Source organism: Stegodyphus dumicola, chromosome 7 (genome assembly GCF_044657685.1).
Source record: "Stegodyphus dumicola isolate Sdum_Otavi_A_Nest chromosome 7, ASM4465768v1".
Taxonomy (NCBI): Eukaryota; Metazoa; Arthropoda; class Arachnida; order Araneae; family Eresidae; genus Stegodyphus; species Stegodyphus dumicola.
Genome location: NC_140774.1, coordinates 54,702,992 through 54,730,398, shown reverse-complemented (window position 1 = coordinate 54,730,398; position 27,407 = coordinate 54,702,992). Strand labels below are relative to the sequence as shown.

General features: G+C 31.4%; 1 protein-coding gene across 1 annotated transcript in view; it reads left to right on the top strand.

Annotated features, from left to right (window-relative positions):
- The window catches only part of LOC118197453 (multiple PDZ domain protein-like), a 181,413-nt gene that overhangs the window by 78,664 nt on the left and 75,342 nt on the right, over window positions 1-27,407 (top strand). The window contains exons 19-24 of the mRNA XM_085820229.1: window positions 7,652-7,992; window positions 13,049-13,153; window positions 17,903-18,082; window positions 22,263-22,338; window positions 23,502-23,698; window positions 24,797-24,891. Coding sequence (XP_085676355.1) covers window positions 7,652-7,992; window positions 13,049-13,153; window positions 17,903-18,082; window positions 22,263-22,338; window positions 23,502-23,698; window positions 24,797-24,891 — 994 coding nt within the window. The remainder of the gene's footprint in view (window positions 1-7,651; window positions 7,993-13,048; window positions 13,154-17,902; window positions 18,083-22,262; window positions 22,339-23,501; window positions 23,699-24,796; window positions 24,892-27,407) is intronic.

The following is a 27,407-nucleotide window of genomic DNA, read 5'->3' as shown; positions in this document are numbered from 1 at the left end:
ATATTATATATGAGAGTCACTCTGAAATTTTTTAGGTGTGCCTAAATATACAAGTTAAACTTATCAAATCATTGAAGATATTCTTCTTAATTTAGTTCTGCTTTAAAATTATATCATGATAATGTTTCATTCCAGCTCCGTTTTCCTTTCTTTCAAAATTTGTTCTGTGGCAGATAAATTGCAATTCTTGCCTTGAATTATTTTCTGTGGACATAAAAGAATTTACATATTTACAAATCTAACAAATAATTTTTTAGTTCATGCCATCTGCCCCTGTCTAAAAATTTTCAGAGTTACCTACCTACCTACATATCACAATGCAGACAATTTTAAATTATCTTTATTTGCACTTAAGCTCTCCATTGCACTTAGTCAAGAATTTACATGTATTCCTTTTCTTTTGCATCTGTGTAATCTTAAAACAATGTTTTTAATTTTGTTTTTATAGCTGTAGTTAATCTTCCTGAACTGGCTTAGCAATATTTTTGTGAACATAATGAGTTTTCCTTTGGAAGTATTCAGCCTTGTTATACTCTAACCCTTTGTAGTGTTTACATTTGTATTAAACATGTGTTTTGGTAATGTTGTAGTGTCTTACAAAAGTGGTAGGACAGTTTTAGTTGCCAAAATTAATGTCAAAGATTTTAACTGCATTGACCTGAAATCCAAAATATGTCTACTTTTGAAGTGTATCTGGTTGTTACCTTACATTAAACTTTTTTTTTTTTTTTTTTTTTTTTTTTTTTTTTTTTTCAAAAATGAAATATTGAGCTTAAAGACCAATATCTACATCCAACTGAGAACTTAAAGTATTTCTAAAATTTTTTTGGGATTATTATTAAAACATAGCTTACACTTTTTAAGCATACATTCAAGTAGATTTTTTTTTTATTAGTTGCATCTTAATTTTGTTACCTACTCATCATGTATTACTACTTTTAGTTATTATTTTAAAGAAATATTTTGTTTTGAAATTTTATATTTCATTGCTGGCTAAATATATTTGACAAGGTTTAAATCTGGACATTAAAAAGGAGCATTGATTACAATCAAAAAATTCTACAACATGTTTGCAGCAGTAAGCTTAGGGTCACTGGTTTTATATAATTTTGAATTATTTTGCAATTTTTGTTTTTTGCTGATGATTTCAAATTACATTTTAAAATATCAGAGTGATTATCCTGATCCATTATATCATCAATAAACTTAAGGTTATGGTTTTCGATGAGTGATGTACACTATGGTGGGGAAGGTAGAAGACAGTTCTGTATCTCCTGTTCTACTGGGCCGATTGACGAAATTCAACTCGCGTTTTTCATGTCTCGAAAGCGCGACTTCGGATATGTATTAGATTTATATATACCGTTGCTCTAATATAGGTATTTTGACACAAAATCGGACCTTTTCTGAAATGACATGCCATTTTTTATCCATATTTCGACTCTACGACTCAAATTATGCCAAACTGCCAAGATTTGTAAACTCACTCCAGTAGTTTTTAAAAAAACAGCTCTCAAAATTTTACCTCCTCTGTGTTAATTGAATTTGATGTATATTTACAAATGTATATTTTTTATTAAACTTACTTTATTCCTTTTTCTCCAGAATTCAAAATTTAGGTTCATTCCAAAAAAATTTGCCCATTTTTTTATGATTTGTTTTTAAAATTTGTATTATTATTTTAAAAAAATTTTCAAAAATTTTTTTTAAAATTATAACCTATAAAATTTTTACCATCATCTTAAAGTAGATTTATTTCTAAGCATAACTGCAAAAAAGTAGAGTTTTTTATTCAAAATTTCCTAGGATATACGTGAGTTTACATATTGGCACGTTTTGAAATTTGACATGTATGTTATAAGTGATAATAACACCAAATGTGGTTTGCGCACTTTGTTAAAAATATTTGAAACAATGAAAGATGACTTTTTTCCGATCTTTTAAAATGATAAAAAGGAAAGGAAAATAGGTTGCTATATATTAAGAAGTTCGCCAAGTTAATTATTCGCGGTGCAAACTGAAAAAAAAAAATGTGCAAAGGTGAATTTTTGAATTTCTCTGTAAATTTTGTAAAAATGTTTTCAAAATTTAATATTTAGGCATAATTTGAGTCGTAGAATTGAAATATGGAAAAAAATTGTATGTAATTTCAGAAAAGTCCGATTTTGTGTCAAAATACTTATATTAGAACAACAGTGCAAAAGATGCTGAATTAGCTTATGTCAATAAAGTATTACCTCATTCCAGTGTTTTAAAATACTATTTCTGTTAGATTTTGAAATGAAAGCTGAAGTTTTTCTTTTTCAACAGACATTAGTCCCCCCCCCCCATGACCTGACCATTATGTCCAGCTTTTGATATTTTTAACACTATTATATTGTATACGCGAGGACAGCTCTATTGGTCTTCTAAACACTTTTTTTTTCATTCTGTTGTGCTCTGAATAGTGTTTTATTTGTAGGTAGCATGTTAGGCTTTGAATTGCATTTTTTTTTTTTTTTTTTTTTTTTTTTTTTTTTTTTTTTTGTGGGAGGCATTAAGTAAGTTAATATTTTTTATACAAAAACCCTTTAAAAGTTGATGGCCTATTTAAAAAAATATTTTCCTTTATTGAATAGCAATTTCTTTCTAATTGCACTTTCTTGTGCCACTTATTTATTCATTTTAGAGGGGTGCATATGAGCTAAAAAAGTGTCAGTGGATGTTTTTTGAATTATTCTTGATTCAAATGTAAAGCTTTCTTACTTTGTTGTTCTCATGAAGACTTTACATTCTTCTTGTGATTTCAATTTATTTATGCTGCTACCAGTCGACAGTTATTAACAGGAGGGGAGAAGACTAGAAGCAAATGTTTGTTTTTCTATCTGAAGAAAAAGTATCAGTTACATCTTGCAGTAGTTTTGAATTTATATATTAAGGGAATATACTTTCCTGATTATAAAGTAGAATTAAGAATTTTCCATTGATAATGAAATCACATGAATTAAGGCAAATCAGAAGAAAATGTTTGGTTTTCTATCTAAAAAATGGCTATTCATTTGCATATTATAGCATCAAATTTGTATGTTGTAAAAATAGACATTTCTGAGTATAAAGCAGGAAAAATTCAAAATATTTATATTTACATGCAGTGTTGTTAATTACATAAAAGGAAACCAGAAAAAAATTGTTTTTCTGTCTGTTTCATATTTGTATATAGATACATAATTAACTGAATATAAAGCAGGGGAAATGAGAATTTCATGTTTATACATTATTACAATTATAGCATAAAAATATGAATTTCCCAGTAATTTATATAAAATGTTTCTTTCCATTCAAAACCCATTTTATTACTTTTAAAGTTAAATAGTGTATGTATGTGCCATTTTTGGAAAAATCTAGTTATGGATTTTGAACTTTCTGAAAATGTCGCATGTGAACTCTATTTTTATAAAGTTTGACATTCTCTGCGTAGTCTGTTTGTTTTGAAGTTGGTTTATTATTAGTTTCTCTTTCTTTTTTTTCCTTCCTTTCTTTTTTAATCTTTGAAGTCACCTTTCCTAAAAAGTGGGTGTTACCATTTGAAAATTACGAAATTTTTACACTGTTTTCGTGACTGTGATAGCTCTGTTGTTTTAAATCATCAGTTTCAAGCATATATATTTTCAAATAATGATATGTAAAATTCTATTTCAATTGGTTGAGTGTTTAGGTTGCTAGGGGTTCATATATTGGGGAATTCTTTTTATGACCACACTGTATATGTTATGTTATATTTATTATGGTTTTGTCCTTATGTACTAGTGATCTGTTTCCACATAAAAAAAATCACAGAATTGCATGAATTTGGCATTGTGCACGGTGTTATGCATATTAAACATTACATGTATTATATTTATGTGCATTTTTTTTTACTCATGTACAAAGTAATCTGTTTTTGCATAAAGACATCAGACAACTGCAAACTTGACATTGCGCACAGTCTCAGTATTGTTCTCATTTAACATTATATATATTATATGACACATTACTATTGTTCTTACCATGGATACAGCAATCTATTTTCATTTAAAAAGAAAGAAAGAAAAAACTCAGAGAATATGCAAACTCAGCATTGCTTATGTTCTCGTATTTGTGCATATTAAAAATTACATAGATTATATGACACAGTAAAGGTCAAGAAAGCAGGAAAAGGGCACTACAGGCTGTGACCCACTAGTGGGCTGTTGCGCCACTGAATTTAGTTTTATATGATACATTACTGTTGTTTTAATCCCATAATACTGTAGCAATCTCGAGAGCAACTCAATGCTTTCAGATTTGCAAGAGTTGGAATTCTTGAACCTAGCACACGTGAGCTCTTTTGCACTCATGGTAGAGAATTTGACTCACGTTAAATAGACCCAGGATTGAATCCCAAATCATTACCATTTTCAAGGGCATGCAAAACTCGTGTGGCACATCTCATTGGTGCTAATAGATTAGGACACGAGCAAGCAAGTACATACCTGAAGCCACCAAGATCTCTCGCACATTGATTACTACATTGGCGACCCAAAGAACTACAAAAACTTCCCTCCACTGAGAAAAAATTTTGAACTACGTCACACACACTCCACCGTAACCTAATGGTGACACAAATGACAACAGATCGAGCCCTCTCAACATTCATCGACAGATCCAACTGAACACGGCCACATACTGGAGCTGAAGCCACTGCCCTCTGCACAACAATCAATCACATCTAAGCACTAGGATCACAACTATTCTTCTCTTCATATTTCATCGGAAATGCTTTGGAAAAGAGCATGTAGTGATCTCAAGAGCAACTTAACCCTCGCAAATGTGAAAGAGATGAAATTCTTGAACCTAGTGCATGAGAGCTCATTTGCATTATCAAATCCTAAGCTCATTACATTTTCAAGGGCACGCGAAACTTGTGCGCTGCTGTATTTTTCATTGGTGTTAATAGATGTCGACATGAGCAATCAACTACATACCCAAAACAACCAAGGTCTTCTGCAGCACATGATCGCTACAATTTATTCCACTTATCAAAAAGAAAAATAAGGTTTCCAAAGGAAAGTCATAAAGAACAATGATGGTTACTAGGATAAAATCATTATCTAAAAATAAGTGAGAAATTTATCTTGTCTTCTTATTCTTCACAAGCCAATTTAAATTTCACTACTTTCATAATTCAATAAGAATAACATAAAATAAAACATTAACTTAACTATCATATTTGAACATATGATAAAATCACTTCGAAAAGAAATCGTAAGTAAAAGGGGTAGATCACCTATATGCATGGTTAATGGTTACATGGTATAAGTACATTATAGGTCATTTTTGAAAAAAAGTATTCTTCAAGCTTTTTTAATATTTTTCTCCTTGACTAAAAAAGAAGTTGTGTTTCCTTTACATTAATATTTATATATTTATTAAAGCACCCATAATATGCATGCCATTGAACAGGGCATGATATATCTTACACCTTTTAAATAGATCATCATGTGTATTAAGAGATGTGAGGATCAGAAGGATTATCACTGGGCCTTTATTAGCATTTTTATGGAAACCAACCTGTGTTATCTAACTCAAAAACTTCACAGTAGTGCAAGATATGCCACTATGTTCATAAAGATACATTTTGTAATTTGAAAGAAGCAGTCTTCATAAAGATAGCTTCTTTCAAATTATGTATTATACATGTAATGTTCTAGTTTGTTACTTTGGTTAATAAGGCCAAATGAACATTTTATTCGTATGAAAGTGCTTAGCTCTTTTATGAAGGTTGCTACTTTCAGTTTAAAAGTTGATCTTCATAAAGATTCTGGCACTGTCGTAAAAGTTTCTGTGTTGAAGAAAACTAGCTGCCTGCACAAGGATGCCAGTAGCTAAATGATGAAATCCTGTTATACATTAATCCAGTTGATATGCCAGAGAAAGAGACAAACTGCATAATATCTTGGTGGAAGAAATCCTTAAAAGCAATTTTTCTCTTTCTTTTCTTTTATATATATATATTTCCTATTGACTTTTTTGTCTGTACATTTTTTGTTGATTTTTCTTTTATATATCGTCTTTAGTGGTACAGTGTTTTCCTTTTTTCTTTGCCATAAACAATAACCCTTCCACTGGTTTTGTTCTTAATAAACAACAGCTTGCTGATTGATGTATCTGAAGTTTTGAAACCTCTTATATGTGAGCAATGTCATGTCTATATCAGTGCCTTATCCATAGCTAGTTTTCCTGTTTTACTTCCTTGTATGAAGTAAAAAGGAAGTATTGTAATCGCAAAAAGTTTCAAGCAGCATATTTCAACGAAAATATCCATTTTGACCGCTATCGAATGTAATTTAACGATGATTTTACATGATATCTGTACGTAAGGACAGAATAAAAGACTCGTTTCCTCAAAAAAAAATTATAAAACTGCTTTAAAATTAATTCTGAAGAGAATTTTTCATGGCGTCTGTACGAAAGTATGTACGTACGTACGTATCTCGCATAACTCAAAAACGAGTAGCCTCAGAACGTTGAAATTTTGTATATAAGACTACTATAACATGTAGATGTGCACCTCGTATTTTGGTTGCAATCGGCTGCACCAAATGTATATAAATATATTTATATATATATCCACACTGTTATCTGGCTCAGTGATCTCAGTTTCTTTACTCGTATATGTTTGTAAATTGTACATTTTTTGCTTTAAAAATGATTGAATTATGTTGTTTTTATCTTCCGGTTAAGGGTTTTATGCCTTTACTAAATCTGTATGCAATATTTTTAGAATTATCAACAATTTTAAAGAGCACACAAGTGGATTTGTTGCCAATCTAGAGAAACTTAGCTTCGCAACAACGAAGATAACGCCTTCGTTTATTATTGCCAATTAAATCATGCTTAATCCTTTCTGGAATTTTTTCAAGAAAATAAGTGTTTAAGATTTACTTCGTAATTTTTAATATAGGTATTTTGAGTTTTTATGTATTTTTGCCTTCTCACGGAGTGAGAACTGAATTAATTGAATGAGAAATACTCAATCGTCTGTGAAAAACTGTTTCTTTTTTGTTTTGTTTGCTTAATTTCTTTTATACATCATTCTAGCTTTATTATAGTATTTGAATAGAACATGTGGCAACGATTAGATAATTCTATTCTTTAAATGATATAAATTTTGTGCATTGTGAATTATAATATGAACGAAATATAATACTGTTAAGTGAATCTAGCGCCAGATTGTCGCTATGGTAAACAAATACTAGAATGAATTTTAAAGAATGCATTTATTCTACTGTGGTTTATGCGCTGTCGGCAAAGTAGATTTAATTCAATCCAATAAGCTTAAATGAAATGCAAGGAAAAATGCATATAATGTAATATTCCGTACAAGGAAGTCGTGGTGTACACACAAGATTTTTTTTTGTTTTATTATAATATGTGGAATTTTAAAGGGAAATTTAAAAAAAAATATTTAACAAAATTTAATACAAAATATCAAGTAACATTTTCAAATTGTTTATAATGATTCTTGTAAATCTTGCACATTATTTTAGTGTTTTACTGGTATAATTACTTTTAATAAGAAATATCAATCTTAGACTTTTTAGTGGTATTTTCAATAATGTTAGAATGAGATTTTAAAATTAATTTTGTTTAGATGAGTCTCCTCAGCAACAGAAAAGCCCAGAACTTCCTGAAACTCCAGATTCCATACCAGAGATACCAAATGCTGAAGTGTCTACAGCAACCAATGCAACCAATTCTGCTGTATCTAGTCCTTTACTGACAGCTGTGGGTTGCCAATGGGGTGTTAATCGAACAGTTGAACTCTGGCGTGAGCCAGGTCAAGAAATAGGAATTGGAGTAGTTATGGGTTGTATAGATGTACAAGAAGATGAATCTGGAACCCCATTATCTGGGATTTTCATTAAGCATGTTGTACCAGACAGTCTGGCAGGTCGCAATGGAACGATAAATCGGGGTGATCGCATTGTTGCAGTGAGTAGATTGATTATATGTGTTAAGTGTAATAAATTGTAACTTTTGAATGATAGTTTTTTGTTTTATATTAATAGTCTTAAGATAATTTCACATCTTAAGGAAATAAAATCCAAATCTGTATTTGAGGCTAGGAATTATTACCAAGAAATGTTTATCAAGTTTCAGATGCTTGGGAACTGTTTCCCTCCATAAGAAATGAAATGTTTGTCAAAGTGCTATTAAGTAAGATTATATAATTAATTTCTATCTTTGCTCGAATACATGTTTATATATATATATATATATATATATATATATATATATATATAGGGGGCAAGATATATACACTGAAGTGCAAAAACATTATGACAACCTACTCAGTAATACATTGCATGACTTTAAGCCTGCAAAACAGCTGCAACTTGCCTTGACATGGATGTCACAAGTTCTTGGTAGATGACTGCAGACAGATTGTACCAAATGTTTAAGCAGTGGTCAGGTGAAGTTAAGATATTCTGACTTGGTGGTGTTTGAGCTCTGACCTGCCACTCCATGACATCCCATATGTGCTCTATTGGGTTAAGATCTGGCAAGTAAGGTGGCCTGGACATTAATTGGAATTCATCCTTATGCTTCTCAAACCACTCCAATACAGTTTGAGCCTTGTGAGATGGGGTGTTTGTCTGCTGGAAGATTCCATTTCCATTTAGGAAGATAGACACCATGTAAGGGTGTAACTGATTTTCAGGTATGTTCAGATAGTCCATAGCTTTCGTGGTTTGTTCTACCACAGCTAAGGGTCCCAGAGCCGCCCATGAGAATATCTCCCAAAGCATAAACTGCCACCACCAGTTGGTGTAGGACCTGTTGTATGTGGAAGAGCAACTGTTTGCCTTGAAGACAGCATACCCTGATATGACCGTCGACATGATGAATGAAAAATCATGATTCATCTGACCAGGCAACTGTCTTCCACTTATCAATGGTCTGTATGTGTAGTTGACAATAGCACTTTGCCAACAGAGGCACATAAGTGGGACATCTGCTGCATAGTCCCATATCCAACAGTGTCTGCTGAACTGTGTGTTCTGAAACACTTTCACTTGGACCTGCATTGTATTAGGCTGTCAGCTGAGTCACGGTCTGGTACCGATTTTGATGTACCAAGTGGGACAGTGTCTGACACCCCTTTTCTTTGATCTGTTTTCAATGATAACACATCTTAGCATGTACTGCTGGTTTCATCACCATTTATCCATTTTGCAATAATACTAACAATGACAGACTGTGAACAACCTATCAGTTATGCATTTTTGGAGAGACTTGTTGAGTCATCAGGCCATAAAGTCTGCCTATATCAAATTTTTCTTAGATCAGCAGCCTTTCCCATCACTTGTAAAAGTAAGTGCAAGAACGATTCCTTACCTTCTTCAGCAGCAGTTAAATACCACTCTTATTTAATCATTTATGCTCAATGTTATCCGTGTTCATAATGTTTTGCCTCATTTGTGTATATGTGAGTGTGTGTGTAGGTTTGAGATCTAGTTAATTGATGCAATGAATTAATATATTCATGCTTAGTAAGTCATTTTAATAGGGAGAAGAATCAAAATACGTAGCGTATTCGGAAACTAAGTACCGTTTCATTCTAGCGCTGTTGCAGCACTGTGGTAGGCATCCTGTGCATGCGCACTAGTCTTTCTTGTTCACTGACTGTCAATTGTCGCAATTTTGGTTGCTCTATACCGATGATCTATGTCACTGATGATTTGGTAAGGAAAGTTGATGAAGCAATTCATGAGAACAGACGCTTCACAATGACAACTCTTTCAGAGGCATTTCCACAAATTTCACGTACTGTTTTGTTCGAAATTGTGTCTGACCGCTTGAATTATCGCAAACTGTGTTCCCGATGGGTTCCAAAAATGCTCACTGATGTTCACAAAACAAAGCGACTTGGTAGTGTCCTGACATTTCTCTCGCGGTACAGTGATGAGGGAGAAAACTTTTTAAACCAAATTGTGACAGATGATGAAACTTGGGTGTGTCATTTCACACCAGAATATAAACAACAATCGATGGAGTGGAGACACACTCATTCTCCAAAAAAACAAAAGTTCAAAGTGACAATGTCATCACAAAAAATCATGTGCACTGTCTTCTGGGATAGGAAAGGCATTTTGCTTACTGAATTTCTTCCCAGAGGTGAAACCATTAATGTGGCACGACATTGTGAGAACAAAACTAAGGCGTGCCATTCAAAACAAACAAAGAGGAATGCTCAGTAAAGGAATTGTGCTGCTCCATGACAATGCTCGGCCCCATACTGCTGGTGTCACTCAATCGTTAATTTGACAGTTTCATTGGGAGCAGTTCGATCACCCGCCGTACAGACCGGACTTGGTGCCGTCGGACTATCACTTGTTCCTGAACATGAAGCGCGAACTTGGTGGCAAGCGCTTTGGATCTGACGATGACACGAAAAATGCTTTGGAGTCGTGGTTATCGAAACTGGCGGGAAGTTTCTTTGATGATGGTATACAAAAACTGATCACCCGCTATGACAAGTGTCTGATCATTGGCGGAAACTATGTTGAAAAATAGTTTAAGACATGTATTTTCATGTAAAAATAAAATTGGATTCGAAAAAATTGTTTTACTTTTTTTTTTTTTTTTTCAAAACAGTACTTAGTTTCCGAATACGCCTCGTACAAATGTATACACAGTTTAAAGAATGGTCAACATCTTATACCTTTAGAAGTCAGCTGGGACCTCTATCATCACATCACATCTTTAAAACTCAGCTCATTCATTGCAAACTCTAAACATATCTTCTTCAAAATAAAATTATTATTGCCATCTATTGTCAGACATTGGTTTGATTATAGTGTTCACTTTACACAAATATGAAACAAGAATAATGTCATTTTCAATAATTAAAGAAATAGTTCCAGTCCTCGTTTGAAACATCAATAACTTCAAAAGAGTGTGTGTCTGATTAAGTTTGAAAGTCCTGCTATATTTGTGTATTACACCTCTTCAGTATTCATACATATTGGCTGCTGAAGAATGCATTCCCACGAAGTTATTTTGAACACTTTCCATGAAGTGTAATCACTGTCTGCCTGGGTTACATGGAGGGTTCAATAGTCTAGAAGTGCTGGACAATAGGCATGGTGTTGTACCTATATATATGTATTGAGCAAGTTGTAAAGACATTAAGTTATTTAGAAGCAGAAGACAGGAAAAATGAGCAGTGCCCTGACCAGGACTCGGACCAAAGACCTGTCGAATATGCACTGAGTATGCTGACCATTACACCACGAAGGCATGAGAAATAGCTTACATACTCCCCCTTTTAAAGGGCGACTGGGGATTAGGGGTCCCAATCGCCAAATCCGGGTAATGGAGAATCATCATACACCACCATTTTAGTTTGGGTGCCACCGTACAGACATCATGATATTTTGAAACAGGGACATAAAAACTGTGCAATGCCCTTGCCGGGACTCGAACCTTGGACCCTTCGAATATGTGCTCAATGGGCTGACCACTACATCATGAAGGTATACTAAAAAGGCAGGAGAAATACCGTATAAAATATAAGCCAGCTGAGGCTGGAAGTAGCCTTTTTGCTACATAATGCAACCTTAACCTTCCTAGCCTTACTGCCTCCATAATTTTTCCGCCCCATTTTCTGATGTCTGTTGCAGCTGCTGTGGTAGCATTGGTTCTAGCAATTGGCTCCGAAGCCAGCCAAAGTTTTTTAATGGAGGACAGTTTCTATTCTGGTATAAGTATTCTAAAAAATAATACAGATACAAATCTTTAAAACTGCGGGATTATTTTTTATTTATTTACAAATATGTTTTTGAACACATGCAAGTGTAATCAATATACTGAAATGAAACTTTTTGAAGTTTGAAACATGTTGTTTAATAGTGTAATATATCTTAAAGAAAATTTCATTTGTTCACCGTGATGTTATTTAATAGTTTGTAAATAGTATCGTGTATTTATAAGGTACAAAATCTTTATTTTTATTATTATCTAATTTTATTTATTAGTATTTATTTTGACTGTTATATCATTAAAAGTTTTGGCAATCCTAGTTTGTAAAATTGCATTTTTCATCTTGGGTTTAATTCTTTCCAACAGAATGTTCAGGCTGTGCAAATTGTCTTTTAAGTTTAAATTTGTTAATTTTATTTTTCAGTTGTATAATATGAGTATAACCAAGTGTCCTTGACAGTACCTTCAACGAAGGGATTACACATAAGTCAAATAGTCCTCGCGTGCTTTTCTATAATAAGAAGTTAATGTAGTTTGACTGTATCACATTAATTTAAAATTTTCAACTTGCTGTTGAAAAGAGAAATAAAACTTTGCAAAGATACAGTTTTTCAAATATGGAGGAAATGATTTTTATATAAAATTTTATTTAATTATAAACTTTATGTATTTTTTAATCCTTGAATCCTATCATTTTCTGTTATTTAGATGTACAAAATTATTTATATGTGATAGGAATTTATTATGGTGTCATAAAATTTACATGTATGATATAAATATATATTAATATTCCAACTTAATTTTGTAAGTGTATTTAAGTTATGTAATATTGTAGTGCAATATAAATTTCAGTAGATTAGCATATGTTGCATGTTTAAAATTTTGGTTGTATAGTTTACCAAGACTTATATAAAATTTAATAAATTTCAAGAAATGTTGTTTATTATTTATTCAATTTCCTAACTAAACACAGTTAAAAAAGTATGTGACCTTGCAACATGTTTTCCAGTTTAAGTCTAGATGATTATTGAAACTGGTAATATCAAATTGATGCTCATAGCTGAGTAATCTTTTAGATTTTACCAATTGATATAATTTTTAAAAACAGCATAAAATTAAAATATGCTGAATATGTCTTGTGAATTTTGTGAAATTATGTATTCAGTTTTTTAACTATTTTATACTTCCAATGCAACAGTTTACAGTTATGATTATCATAAATAATTGAATTAAAGAACTTGCTGTTATTATATATGTGAATATCGATCTATGTTTTTTTAAGGTCAATGGAATTGATCTGCAGAATGCTTCCTACAAAGAAGCAATTGAAACTATTCAAAATGCAGAGAATCCTATTAAACTTACTGTGCAAAGTTTAGTGCCTTGGGTATGTATTTCAAAACCTTAAAATACTGCATGTCGTAACTTAATAATAGGTACCAAATTTAAAGTAAAGCTAAGCTGCATTTAGTTTTTTAATGTAAATATGACAGAATTTTATGAGAAATTTTGTCCTACTGAAATACTGTTTAGTTATGGAATTTATAATATTGCAGTGAAAATTTTCTGCACTATTTTTATTATTTGTTTCTTCACAGGATGTTTTGCTTTTTAAATCCTGTGATAATGATTCATATTAAAGAACTGCCTTATAGTAACTGAATTTTATAGTTAGTAATTTAAGAGGCATGAGAACCAACATTTTATGTTGGGCTTATTTTCAATTTTAAAATTTGACATGTTTTGGATAATTTTTTTTATCTGTTTTTGAGATGAGATCCATTTGAGGATAAAGAGAAGAGTAAAATTCTTTAAACAGAATATAGTTAAAGCTTGACTGTCTTGCATTCTTATTCAGCAGGCTTAAGTAACTAACTGGAAAGCTCAGGTAAATGGTAATATTTCAAAATTTTAGAAACTCCTCACCCCATTCCTCTTGGAAAAGTAAGCAAATGAAAGATTTGTAAAGCCATCATGAAGCATGTATACAAGAGTGTTGCCAAACACATAGCACCAAGAGATAAGCTTTACTTTTCAACACAACTGTAAGACCTTCGCCTTGGTTTTATTAAAGGCTTGATAAGATGAAATCAGTGCATCTTCTCTTATTTAAGTAATTTCTCCTCACTCCAGGGCCAGATTAAAACTTTTAGTGATCTTAAACACTAAAAGATTTTATTGTTCCCTTGTACATTTGCGTTAATTTTCCCCCTCATTTCTTTGCTCTCAATCTTGTTTTGGTTGCACCATACATTCCATGGTAAAACGAGCAATCGAAAGTTTTTGTGCTGCCTCTTCTCCTGAATTCTTTAATACCTTCTTGTGGTGCTCTGCTTTCATGAATGCCTGAAGCATATGCTTATTTTGCTTAGTAGTAAATTCACATCTGGCCTCACTCCGTGGAAGTTTTAGAATGGAACACATTTTTCTGTAGCTTTTTTATTGACTTAATATGTTGCTAAAAAGTTAATACTGAAAGAATTAACTAATGTTATTTAAGAACGAGAATGATTATAATTTTTTATTAAGAACATATTTTTACTTTTTGCAAAAACTTAATTCGTACTCTCAAAGAGGGTGAGATATCAAATTCTAGCTACACCTACTTTTATTTCAAACTCTGTCTACAATCATATATGTGCTGCATTGTGTAGAGTATTTGCATATTCATAACTTGTATCTGTTCATTACCTAACTAAATAGATTATCAATGTTTTGTTTCTGCTAGGGCATGACTGATACAAGTTTCTCAGTATCTATGCCATCTTTTGTGGTTCCTTGGGATTTTATCACCAGATAAGATTTGTATTTTCAAGATCTATAAAATACTCTGGCTTTCTTATCTGAAATACTTTTTTTTTTCTTACATAATTTTAGACATATACTTTTGATATTCAAGTTGATAACAAATAAGATTACTTTCATAGTTTTAGAATGTAAGTTTCTTCTTCCATTTTTGGCTTTTTGACTGTGAATCACATTTTTTTATATGTTGAACTATGCAGAATTTTCACTTATCTGGCATTCAGCATTTCCCTAATTTTTCAGATACTCCAACTTTTACTATGATTTTAAATATTTTTTTCTGTATAATTAACATAGCATATAATTCAGTGAATTTTTGTGTATGTTCTATTTAAGCAAATCAGTGGATAGCAATGTAGTTTTTTAGTGACAACATCAGTGGGTTCAAAATGAAGAGAAAGTATGTTAACTTTAGGATGGATAACATGGGTCAGAATTGCCCATGAATCATTAACAAATTTTAAAAACAATATTAGCCAAAATTCTTAAAACTTTGACGTGTATTTAATATTTTTGCATTTTAATAATATATAGGAAAGAAATTTTTTTAATGTTTATTACTTAATCACTCAAACATTAGTAGACAAGATAGATTTGAAAAGTCAGGTAGTGATTTCATTAGTTTATAGTCCATCGAGCATCTCACATTTCAATTTTGTTCTCAAGAAATTCTGTCCAAAAAACTTCACAACTAATATTATTGAAACATTAATGAATTTTAATAATGGCAACAAATGTTCCACATTAACATTTATTGTAGAGCTGGGTTAATGTGAAACATGAGCAGTGGCAATAATATTTAAATATCATCATCATTTTAGCAATAAAATACAAGATATACATTTTAAATTGTTTTGTGATTTAACTGCTTTAAAGGATTTGAAATAAATCTGGGTACAGTTATAATCATAAAGAATGCTTACATGTTTTAAAATACAAATGATTTTAAATGGCATTTGCAAAAATCATAAAGAATTTATGGTGCATTTTAGTTTTGTTTCTGAAATTTAACCTTCAATAATGTAGCCTTTGGTAATATCAGTCAGTAATAACTCTTGAGTCGAGTTAATTAACTCAGCTAGCTATTTGTGTAAAAAGACATTGATATAATTCATTAAATAAAAATTTATTTAAAATATTCTTTGTAATCCTTAAACTTAACTGTCAAACTTTCCTTTAAACTTTTTAATGCATTTTTTTTCCCTGCAGTTCCACTTTTTGCTTACTTGTCATTGAAGCATAATTGTCTAATTCTCAAATTGCAGCAGGATCTGCTGCTTCAGAAGTGGAAACTATATTTGGCCTGATCAAAAATTCAAACTTTATTTTTAATAAGATAACTGTAATAATAATAAACTGCAAAAAATAATAATCTGGATGAAATTAGAAAATTAAGGATGAGGGTAATTTGCTATGTTAACTAAAGTAATTAAAATAATTAACTAACTGAACTAATTAACTAACTAAGTAATCTTTCTTCCTTCTCCACATCTGCACCAACAAAAGAAAATCAGTATAAGCAACATCCTATTGCAAACAGTTATGTTTTGGGGCTTCACTTATTAGTTAAATAGAAAAATAAATGCTAACCCTTCCTCCACAGCCACTCAGGCAAATAGTGTGATCATTGTGAAGGAAAGTAGCCATTGGCAACACTGCAATTTTAGCAGGTATTTGAAAGTGAGATGCAGGAATCACAGTTAATTGGGAAAAAATTGCTTTCATAGTACATGTGTTTTTGTCCATTCCTAGCTTTTGCAAGAAAAAAAAAATTCCTGGTTGTCCAGATGTCTGTAGATTAAATTATTCAGATATTGGACTTCTGTATCTAGTATTTTGTCTTTTGACTTTCTCAAAATGCAATCACATGTTCAGTATGTAGCATGAACTCGTTTGTATTTACAGATGCTTCTTTACAATTAGTACAATCAAACGTTATTAATCCGGACTCATCGGGACTTTGGCGATTCCGGATTATAGATCATCAGTTTAAATCTGGTAAGATGGCATGCAGAAATTATAAAATTAAAAATATGAAACTGTAATTTATGAAATAAAGAACAATTATGATCTAAAGGGTATCAAAATTTACAAAAAAAAAAGCTTAATATTTATTTGTTTACTTTATTAAACATTTCTTTCACTGTAAGTTGTTTATGTTGCTTCGTTTTTTATGGGATAATACATTCTCTTTAATTCTATAAACAGACATAATTTCTTGTTCAGTTAAAAAGTTCCGCTGTTCAAGTCCTGTAATTGCTGTGTCGAGAATACCGACTAATTTGTCAATCGAAATTTTTTCGTTTTCAATAACCTCTGTTACTTTCTTCGCTATCGGAAGCGAATTATAATGATGAGGAATTGGATTTAAATCATATCAAAGACGGAGTACATTGAGATGAAATACTACATTTAGTAAGGAATTATAAGCCAAATAAAATAAAAACATCTGCCCTGAAGATAAGGATAGTGCTGACAGATCAACTTCCAATTCATTGCACGCCGCAGCATTAAAGATAAACAAAGGATATGCCTTTATCCATTTTTTTGCAGCAATTCTACTTTTTGTTTAATTTACTTCGAAACATACTTTCGCTTTGTAGATCCTTTACATATTAGTAAATATAATTCTATTTGACTGATAAATTCTATTTGACATAATCGAAAGTTCAAGCTTACTTTTATAAAACTGCTCTAACAGTCTGCAAAAAATAATAAGCCGAATCCAATTCGAAGATTAAGGAACAATGCAATCTGCAACATTAACTGAATTAGATAATTTTAGCTTAGTTATACCGTCCGCTATACATTAAACGCACATTCGTAAACGTATTTTGCGCATGCACATATTCGCAGCCGTAAATGTCTTACGCGCATGCGTCAACGCGACGCATGCGCAGAAAGTTTGTAGCTTTGAGGTCCGGATTATAGATCATTCTGGATTATGTGTGTCCGAATTAACGACTTTTGACTGTATTTTTATTTTGTTAATATCTGACTATCTCAATAAAATTCTATTTCATATGCATGGCATGTAAGATGAATTGTGAATTGATAATGCTAGAAATGGCATTTTTATTGTTTACAAGAATTATTTGTGCAAAGTTAAGCTCTGTTTACTGAATATGTTATGAATACATGTATATATATATAATATTATTATTGATGAAATATGTTCCATTTTTCCTTGTGTAAAATTAAATGAAAGTTAAAAATTTTAGATTTAAAATTTCAAACATTCTAAAATTTTCCTTTTGTAATATTGTTGAGATTTTATTTTGTAGTCATTCAGTGATTGTTTAAAGAGTAAGTATTATATATATATTTATAGTTTCCTTTCAACTATGAGAATGCTGCACAAACTCCTTCACCAGGCCATATTCCAGGTAGCCCAGTTACTGGAAGTTCATTTCATGCTGAGAAACTAAAACAGCGTTCTATGTCTGAAGATGAAGATGTTTTGCTAGATACAGATTTCCAAGGAAAGGTTTATACTTCAAAAGGGGTTGAGGTAGTTATCTTATCTCAATTTGTCCCTCCCCCAAAAAATCTTAATGAATGTTATTATTTTTATAGATAAAAAAAATTGTTTTAGTTTTAAATGATTTTCAGGTATTTGTTTAAGGTAATTTAAATGCTAATTACTTCTATAGGAAATATTAAAATTAAAAGCAAACTATAAAATAATGTATTCAGAAAATTTGTTGATATGTGATTTGTTTTTAATAAGTTCTTTTTAATTAATTTTTTTGTATATAAAAATTTTATTTTTCAAATTGTTGAGCATCAAAAACTATGTATTTAAATTTCTGAAGGTATAAATATGTAATTTAAAAAATATAGTATAGGTTTAAGAAAGGCATGCCAGTTATTAATTAAATTAAATAAAATATAATTTAAAGTACCAAAATTGTATTACATTATGTTATTCTTTGTAATTTTTTTTTCAGATAAAATATGTGTTTGTTAAAAATATTTCTGTAATGAGCTCTTTGTCTCATGAATCATTAGGTTATATCAGTGCTGGAACATGAAAAATGCGCAGTGCTCTTGCTTTGATTCGAACTCTGGACCTCCCGAATGCACATTGAATGCATTCTTTTAATTACGCCACAAAAGTATATATGTGGAAAGGAGGGAGAAAATGTTTTATATAATCCTCCTTTTAATGGGTGACCGGGCATGAGGGTACACAGTTGCCTAATCCTGGTGGTAGTGAATTATTATCTCTCATCTTTTTTAATTCGGGCACCACTTGTAGAGTCATTTAGAATTTTTGTGTGTCAGGAAACTGAAGAAATTCACAGTGCTGTCTAGTGTCTGTCTAGGGTCCACGTTGTACAGTTTTTCTTTCATAATTGTGCTGGAAAAAATTTTTTTAAAAAAAAGACTAATTAAACATGGACCTAAAAAAGATAACATTGGTCTTCTCTGTGAAGGTAACAATTTTCTGTTAGGATTACATTTTTAATGCAACCTTAATCTGGTTCATCCATTGAATTGTTAGTGGCATGTTCTTTTCGTCTGAAGCCTATGGCATATTTTTGCGTGAATGCTTTTAGTATATCTTTTTCTGTTCTTTTTTTTTTATAATAATATGGTATATTTGTCAGGTTGTAAACTATCAAATGGAAGCCTGTTGGTCTTCTATGTTTCAAATATTGATATACATATCAGTACTTTTCAGGCTTAATTTTTTATGTGATAATTCGTAACCAATTCTAAAGTAATTTTCAGTGTTTAAAATTTTTCCATTTCATTGTATATTGCCATTGCTTGAAGACACCAAATACCTAAAGAGTTCCATTGTTTTGTATCATTTTTAATCATCATTTGAACATGCCATTTGAGGTTATATGCCTTTGTTTTTTAAGCTGATGTGCAATGATGCAATAACCCACCCCCAATTTCTTCATTCTTTTATTTTGATATAAATATTTTAAAGTGATAAAAATTAGAATGAAATTAATGAAACACATCAATTTTAATGTTTTTATAAGTGAATTTATATAATTATATATATTATTATTTGTATAATTATGTGTGTTATTATTATTTGTATAATTATTATAAGAGGTAGTATCAAAGAGCAGTTGGTGCTATTTTGACCACAAGTGTTACCATGTCTGTGATTTCATTATGGACAACAAGTTAGAACACCAAGCAAACGTGAAATTTTGTGTGAAACTGGTCATATCTGGCATAGAGATGCTTGACATAATTCGGCTAGTGTACAGCAATGCAGTGATGAGCTGTTCAAGGTGTTTTGAGTGGCTCTTGTGTTGTAAGAGTGGAAGAACATTATTGGAAGAGGATGATAAGATCTTCGTTGGAAGATGATGATCATTGGAAGATGGTGATCTTCGTTGAGCACAACACCCAAAAATGTTGAAACCATGGCAACTTGTGCATGAGGATTGTCAGATGACAATCTACAGCATTGCTGCCGTTGATGGTATGTCTTATTCATTGAAGGCAATCCTCAAGTGTGATTTCAACATGTGCCGTATTACTGCCAGGTTTATCTTCAGGCAGCTGACCCAGGAACAGAAGAAACACCTCACTAGCATATTCCAAGTACTCCTTCAGTGTGCCATGGATGACCCATCCTTCATATCAAGGTTCATTATAGGTGATAAAACTTGGGTGTACGGGTATGACTCTGAGAAAAAGCAATGGTCTTCACAGTGGAACAGTCCATCATCTCCACGACCGAAAAAGGTGATGCAGGTCTTGCAACTTGACTAAGTGCATGCTTATAATCTTTTTTTCAGCATTTGTAGGCATTGCACATCACGAATTTCTGCCTTGGGGCCAGACCATCAATAGCGAGTTCCATTGCCAGGTTTAAAGGCATCTGAGGGAGGATATTCAGTGAAAAAAATTGGATGTGTGGCATGTGAAAAACTGGCTGCTGTTTGATGACAGTGCACGCTGCCACTGTGGTCTCCTCATATATGAGTTTCTGAAAAAAAGCTAGATGATTGCACTTCTGCATTGCAGACTTCACCATTTTCCGAAGCTGAAGATCCATCTCAAACATTGCCATTTTATCACCATTGTGGATACCCAGCGCAAATACCAGAAGGTGCTTGACATGTTTCGAAAAGACGACTTCCAGAATACATTTCAGTAGTGGCAGAAATGCTGAAAAGTTTTGTATGTTGTACACGGTAAATGTAGACAAATAAGGTACTTTCTTGTAAACAGAGCTAGTCTCAAAATTTGTTCAGAAACTAAGTACCGTTTCATTCTAGCGCCGTCGCAGTGCTGTGGTAGGCGTCCCGCGCATGCACACTAGTCTTTCTTGTTCACTGACTTTCAATTGTCGCCATTTTGGTTTCTCTATGTTGTGTTTTCAGTTTGCTGTGCACATTCAAAATGTTTAAGACAATTAGTTCTCCCGCCGACTGTGAGATTCGTGCCGTGATTAAATTTGCCGCGAGGAATGTTAAACCGGCCGAAATTTATCGTCAAGTGACAGAAGTTTATGGTGAATACGCGATAAGTGATGGAATAGTGAGAAAGTGGGCAAGAATGTTTAATGCAGGTCGAACAAATGTCCACGCCGAGGCTCGGTCGGAGTGGTCGGCCTTCTGTTGTCACCGATGATTTGGTAAGGAAAGTTGATGAAGCAATTCATGAGAACAGACACTTCACAATGACAACTCTTTCAGAGGCATTTCCACAAATTTCACGTACTGTTTTGTTCGAAATTGTGTCTGACTGCTTGAATTATCGCAAACTGTGTTCCCGATGGGTTCAAAAAATGCTCACTGATGTTCACAAAACAAAGCGACTTGGTAGTGTCCTGACATTTCTCACGCGGTACATTGATGAGGGAGAAAACTTTTTAAACCAAATTGTGACAGGTGATGAAACTTGGGTGTGTCATTTCACACCAGAATTGAAACAACAATCGATGGAGTGGAGACACACTCATTCTCCAAAAAAACAAAAGTTCAAAGTGACAATGTCATCACAAAAAATCATGTGCACTGTCTTTTGGGATAGGAAAGGCATATTGCTTACTGAATTTCTTCCCAGAGGTGAAACCATTAATGTGGCACAACATTGTGAGACTTTAACAAAACTAAGGCGTGCCATTCAAAACAAACAAAGAGGAATGCTCAGTAAAGGAATTGTGCTGCTCCATGACAATGCTCAGCCCCATACTGCTGGTGTCACTCAATCGTTAATTTGACAGTTTCATTGGGAGCAGTTCGATCACCCGCCGTACAGACCGGACTTGGTGCCGTCGGACTATCACTTGTTCCTGAACATGAAGCGCAAACTTGGTGGCAAGCGCTTTGGATCTGACGATGACATGAAAAATGCTTTGGAGTCGTGGTTATCGAAACTGGCGGGAAGTTTCTTTGACGATGGTATACAAAAACTGGTCACCTGCCATGACAAGTGTTTGATCATTGGCGGAAACTATGTTGAAAAATAGTTTAAGACATGTATTTTCATGTAAAAATAAAATTAGATTCGAAAAAATTGTTTTACTATTTTTTTTTTTTTTTTTTTTTCAAAACGGTACTTAGTTTCCGAATACGCGTCGTATATAGCATATTAACAAGGTGTACCTTAACATATATTTTGTACAGTTTTACATTTTCTTCTGTGATAAGCATTTCAGATTGATTATATTAATTTATGATTATTTATCCCTCTTTTAAATATTTTAGATAGATCGTAACAGTGCTGGCTATCTTAAAATAGCTGAGGATGAAGAAGAAGAAGATGATTATGGATACACTAACAGTAAGTCTCAAACTTTATATCTGTGGAATATGTAAGATTTAAGTGTATAAATAAAAATCTGGCTATGCTGAGACAGTGGAGAAAAGCAATATTGAATCTATGAGTCCAAATCAGGTATCTCCACATATGATAAATCAACTTTTCATTTAATTGTTAAGTACATGCTTATTTGTCGACAAAAAGCAAATGCTTTCATTGTGTTGCATAAGAAAATAGTGAACTGTTAAATAAATTTTTATTGATGCTTTAATTGAAATGTGCATCATACTAAAAAAATAATTTAAATGTAATAAACTGTCAAAAATGGAAGAATCAGAGTTTCAGCAAAAAAAGTGCAATACATTCAAAGAAATTGTTAATATTTTATGCTCAACTTTGTGAATGCCCAATAAGGCTACTCAAGTTGATAGTATTCAAGATGAGGATTTCTGAAACTAGAAATATATGATATTTATGGAACATTATGGATAGTTTTCTTTATTCTTTTAAGTTAAATGCATATTATATATAATATGTATTAAAAAAGATTTCTATATATTGTTGAAAAATTATTAATCTTCAAAATTTATCAAGTAAGCTTTCAAGCATTTATATTTATTCATGGATTATCTCAATAAAAATTTGCCGAATGCATAAAAAATTGCTATCTGAAAATTAAAATAATTCAAAATATCAAAGATCCCATTATATTATACAAAATGTTTTTAAAGCATTTGAAATGAATTTTGTCATTCTTTGAATTAATGTAACAATTTAATCACTGAGAGTATTCCAGAAGAGTGTTTCTGAAACTGAATACCTAATGATTTCTGAACTATAAAATTGTATTCATTTCTTAATATAATAATCCAATACTTAGGAAATGGAATGGTTCAAGCCATAGTGGTGGTGGTGGGGAGGAACTTGAAGAAACATCATCCACTATTTTAAATGAAATAGAAGTATATTGTAATATAGATGTGTAAAAGTAATGCATTTCATGTTACTGCTAAAAATTGCTATATGTTTCTGCCTTTAGTTACCATGTATTATATTTCCAAAAGCTGTCGTACGAAAGTGTAGCGGTTATTGCCTTCCTGCATGATATCTAAGAGTAAAATCTATTTTATATTTCTTTATTGAACCTGTTGAATATTAACAGTATTAATTATCCTTCTTTTCAGAGAAAGTTCAGAAAAAGTACGGAGACTTAAAAGGAACTGTATTGTTGGTTGAAGTTGAGAAAGGTGCTAATGGATTTGGTCTTAGTTTGGCAGGAAATAAGGATCGTTCTAAAATGAGCTCTTTTGTTTGCGGTTTGCATCCTTATGGGAAAGCGGCAAAATTAGGTACAGTTCAAGTTGGAGATGAGTTGTTAGAGGTCTGTGTGTTTTTATTTTTTTGCAATTAATTTACATTTTGATGCTTAATACTTTTAAAATCCTTAACTTCTTTCTTAAGAAGAAATTCATACAAAACTGGATCTGACCACAGAAGCCTAAATTCATTTTTGCAGTTGATGTTTAATTAATTTTCTGGTTGAGTTCAACTGAATAAGTATTTTTTGAAATAGTTTAAAATATTTACTGCAAGTTTAACAGTATATTTCAATTATATATTTTAATTCGCAAAAGCTTATTTCAGCTTTTGAGTATTAATATAGAACTAGAAAAATCATATTGCAAGTTTCTTTTTATGGTACTATTCGGTTTTGAGGGCCGTAAAAAAATGCTGCCAAAAATAATTGCGGCAACCCTAATAATTGAGGCAAGAAAGGAAGTATAATAGTAAATAACTATCTAAGATTGATGTTTTAATTTAGATGAAAGGTTAATTTCATATATTACTTTTTTATTATTATAATTTATATAAAAAAGGCTAAATATTACTGAATGGAAGCATAAGAGTAAATAACTATTTCAGATCATTATTATAATTTATATAAAAATTGCTAGACATAACTGAATGGATGCTTGCATCGCTATTTCGCTACCGACTTATCGCTAAAGCATAATTTCATCTCGTTGGTTGTTCAAACATAATTTTCTACAATGATGATGCCTTTTCTTTGAAAATATTCTCGGTAAAGTGCAGAATCGCTCACTTATTTGTTTTTGCTTTTTACAAGGGTAAAAACAATTGGGTTTTTGTCAATTTTTTTTAAGTGAAAATAGGTCAATGTGTACATAGATAAAGTCAAGGGTGTGCACAGTGCTATTTTTGTGCAATTCTGGGATTTGTTTTAAGTAAAAATAGGTCGATGTGCACATGGATACCGAGTATGTGTAATTCTTAAAAACACATCAAGCAGTGGGTGATTCTGCACTTTATCCAAAATTCTATTGCCGACTTTTTACATTTTCACTGCAATTTTTTACGATCCTCAAAACGGAATAGTACCCTTTTTCTTTTTTTTCCTCCCTTCTATTTTCACAGTGCTTGAATGCATTTATATTATTTATCTTTTGTAATCTTTCAGGTTAATGGAATAGTTTTGTATGGCAGATGTCACTTAAATGTTTCAGCTGTAATCAGAGGAATCATGACACCCACGTGTAAATTTGTGATTCTAAGGTAAGCAATTTAATAAAGGTTTTCCTGTTCTGTAAGAATAGTTTAATGCAGTAGTTCATTTCTTTACTTCTTTTCAAGCATTAGTTTTGAGTAATTTTAAATAGTTTATTACTTTGGAACTTAACCTGGAACCTTAACCAAATAGGACTACTATGGTCTTTAAAGGTGCAGAACTACATGCTTTATAACTAAAAAAATCTGAAAAGATCATGGTTTGTATTTGAAAGTTAATTGGCCATAAAAAAATATTTCCGCTGAAAAATGCCTGAAAACATAAACACATGTCTGTTAAAAAATGCCTGAAAAACATAAACAAATTTACTTTCATTAACTGTTGGAAATAAGTGTTGTTTAACATGTGAGTTACTGCAGAAAAAATATTTACGCTCAAAAATGGCATCATGGCTCAAAAATGATACAGTAGTAGTACTGTACTTAACAGCCTGATGCTATAATATAGCAATTGTAATGTAGTGTGGGATCTACTGCTTTTAATTAGTTATTTATTTTGTAGGTGGGCCATTAAAATGATATTTTTAATGTGAAAATAAATGCAAATAATTAGGAATACATAAATGAAAATAATTCCATAAATTTATTTAATAATCTTTTAAATTTTTAATTCCATTAAATTTAAATGCCATCCAATTTTACAAAATAAGAGCAGGAGTGCTTTTTATGAGCTACCTTTTACAATTTGTTCAGCCACATACATTATGAATACTGCACAGCATGGCCAAAAATAGTCATCACTTTTATTAACAAATCTTCACTATGCTTCTGCAAGATAACATGGAAGCATTTGTGGTGTGGTACTCTGTTTGTCATGTAGAATCCCTTGGCATGGTTCAATTGTTTGAGTATTAGTACCATTTGCAAGATTGACAAAATTATTTTGGTGGATATAGTTTAATAATGTATCCTAATCGGGCCAGCCTCTCATAAGAATGCCATTCATCACTCATAACAGTTGAGCTAGATATTATTTCTCACTAGATTATAGATCAGTAACAGTGTGGCATCTCTTCTTCTGATGATGAAAAAGCATGTTTCGAGCTCATCAGTTTGATACAGTAAATTAAATACCCAGGAAAACGATTAAAATAAAACCAATTTTAGTGGCACCATCTAAAAATAACTAGCTAAAAGTGGTAAGTCATATATTGCATCATTACCAGTGCTTCTCTAATCTGTAAATACGTGCTAACTTCACTCCATTTGTCTAAACAATAACAATATACATTACTATCTTGCGTATTTTAATAAATTTAAAAGGTTATCAGTTGTGTGCTTGATTTTGGGTTCTGATAATTTTGAATTTTATTAAAAAAGAAAGGAAAATTTATTATATATTCTGTATTTTTAGATAAATGTATGGTACAAATCAGGTCTATTAATATATTCTTTCCAATGAAATACATTCAGTGAACTAAGTTGGTAATCAACTGTGTCATGTAATGATTTTTAATAGCTATTTTGTTTAGTAAATGCTATTTAAACTATTATCTTGATATTATGGCTTGATTAATGATGAATAAAAAAGCTGATTTTGTAAAGTGTAAATTTTATTTCTTCTTGTAGTATTTATATATAAAGGATGAATGATTATGGAGTTTGCTCCCTACTAATGTTTCAAAACTCAAAGCATTCATTAGTAATCACTATCATTTCAAAATTCAAAGCATATGTTAAAAATATGCTGATTTGAATTTTTATATTTTTCGTAGAAAAAAGTGAAAATATTTTAAAATCTGCACATATATTTCAAATGAATTATTAATATAAAATATATCATAATTCTGAATTAACACAAAGTAATAATGAAATTCTTGTGAATCATCATATCAAGTCAAAGTCATAAACACACAAATGATATCAAAATTAATTTAATAACTTTCACTTTTAATATCAGAATATTAAATCTAGTTTCGTCCCTACACTTTGGAAATCTGTTCATTTAATGTTAACAAGAAATTTAAAAATCATAGCCTGCTAATAAATGTATAAGTTCATGTGAAAAATGTGTCATTTCATTTTTAAGAATCTGTTGTACTAAATTTTTTCCTCTCCTTTTTCCTGCATATAGCTCCATTTATCAAAATTATGGCTATTAAAAGCAGGCAGTGCCTGCACATGTTTTAATAGATTTTAAAAAGTTGCACGGTATTAAAGACAAAAATGATAGTTGAATTTGTTATATTTTCTTAATTTTAATGTGCAATGAAACTATAGTTACTCTTGCTAAACTTTATTCTATATTGAGCTTCATATGATGTATCACAGCCCAATGCAGAATAAAAATTCACACATGAACATTTGCTGCTGTTTTACTTTAACTGTTTCATCTTCTGTGAATAATTTCGATTTGTGTCTGTTATAATTGGGCGAATTTTTTTTCATTTTAAATATCAGATGCAGTATTAAACTTGCATCTTTAAGTTTGAAACTGAATAGTGTAAAAATATGTATATTTTCTATTGTATATATTCAATTTAAAATAAATTTGAGTCCCATAT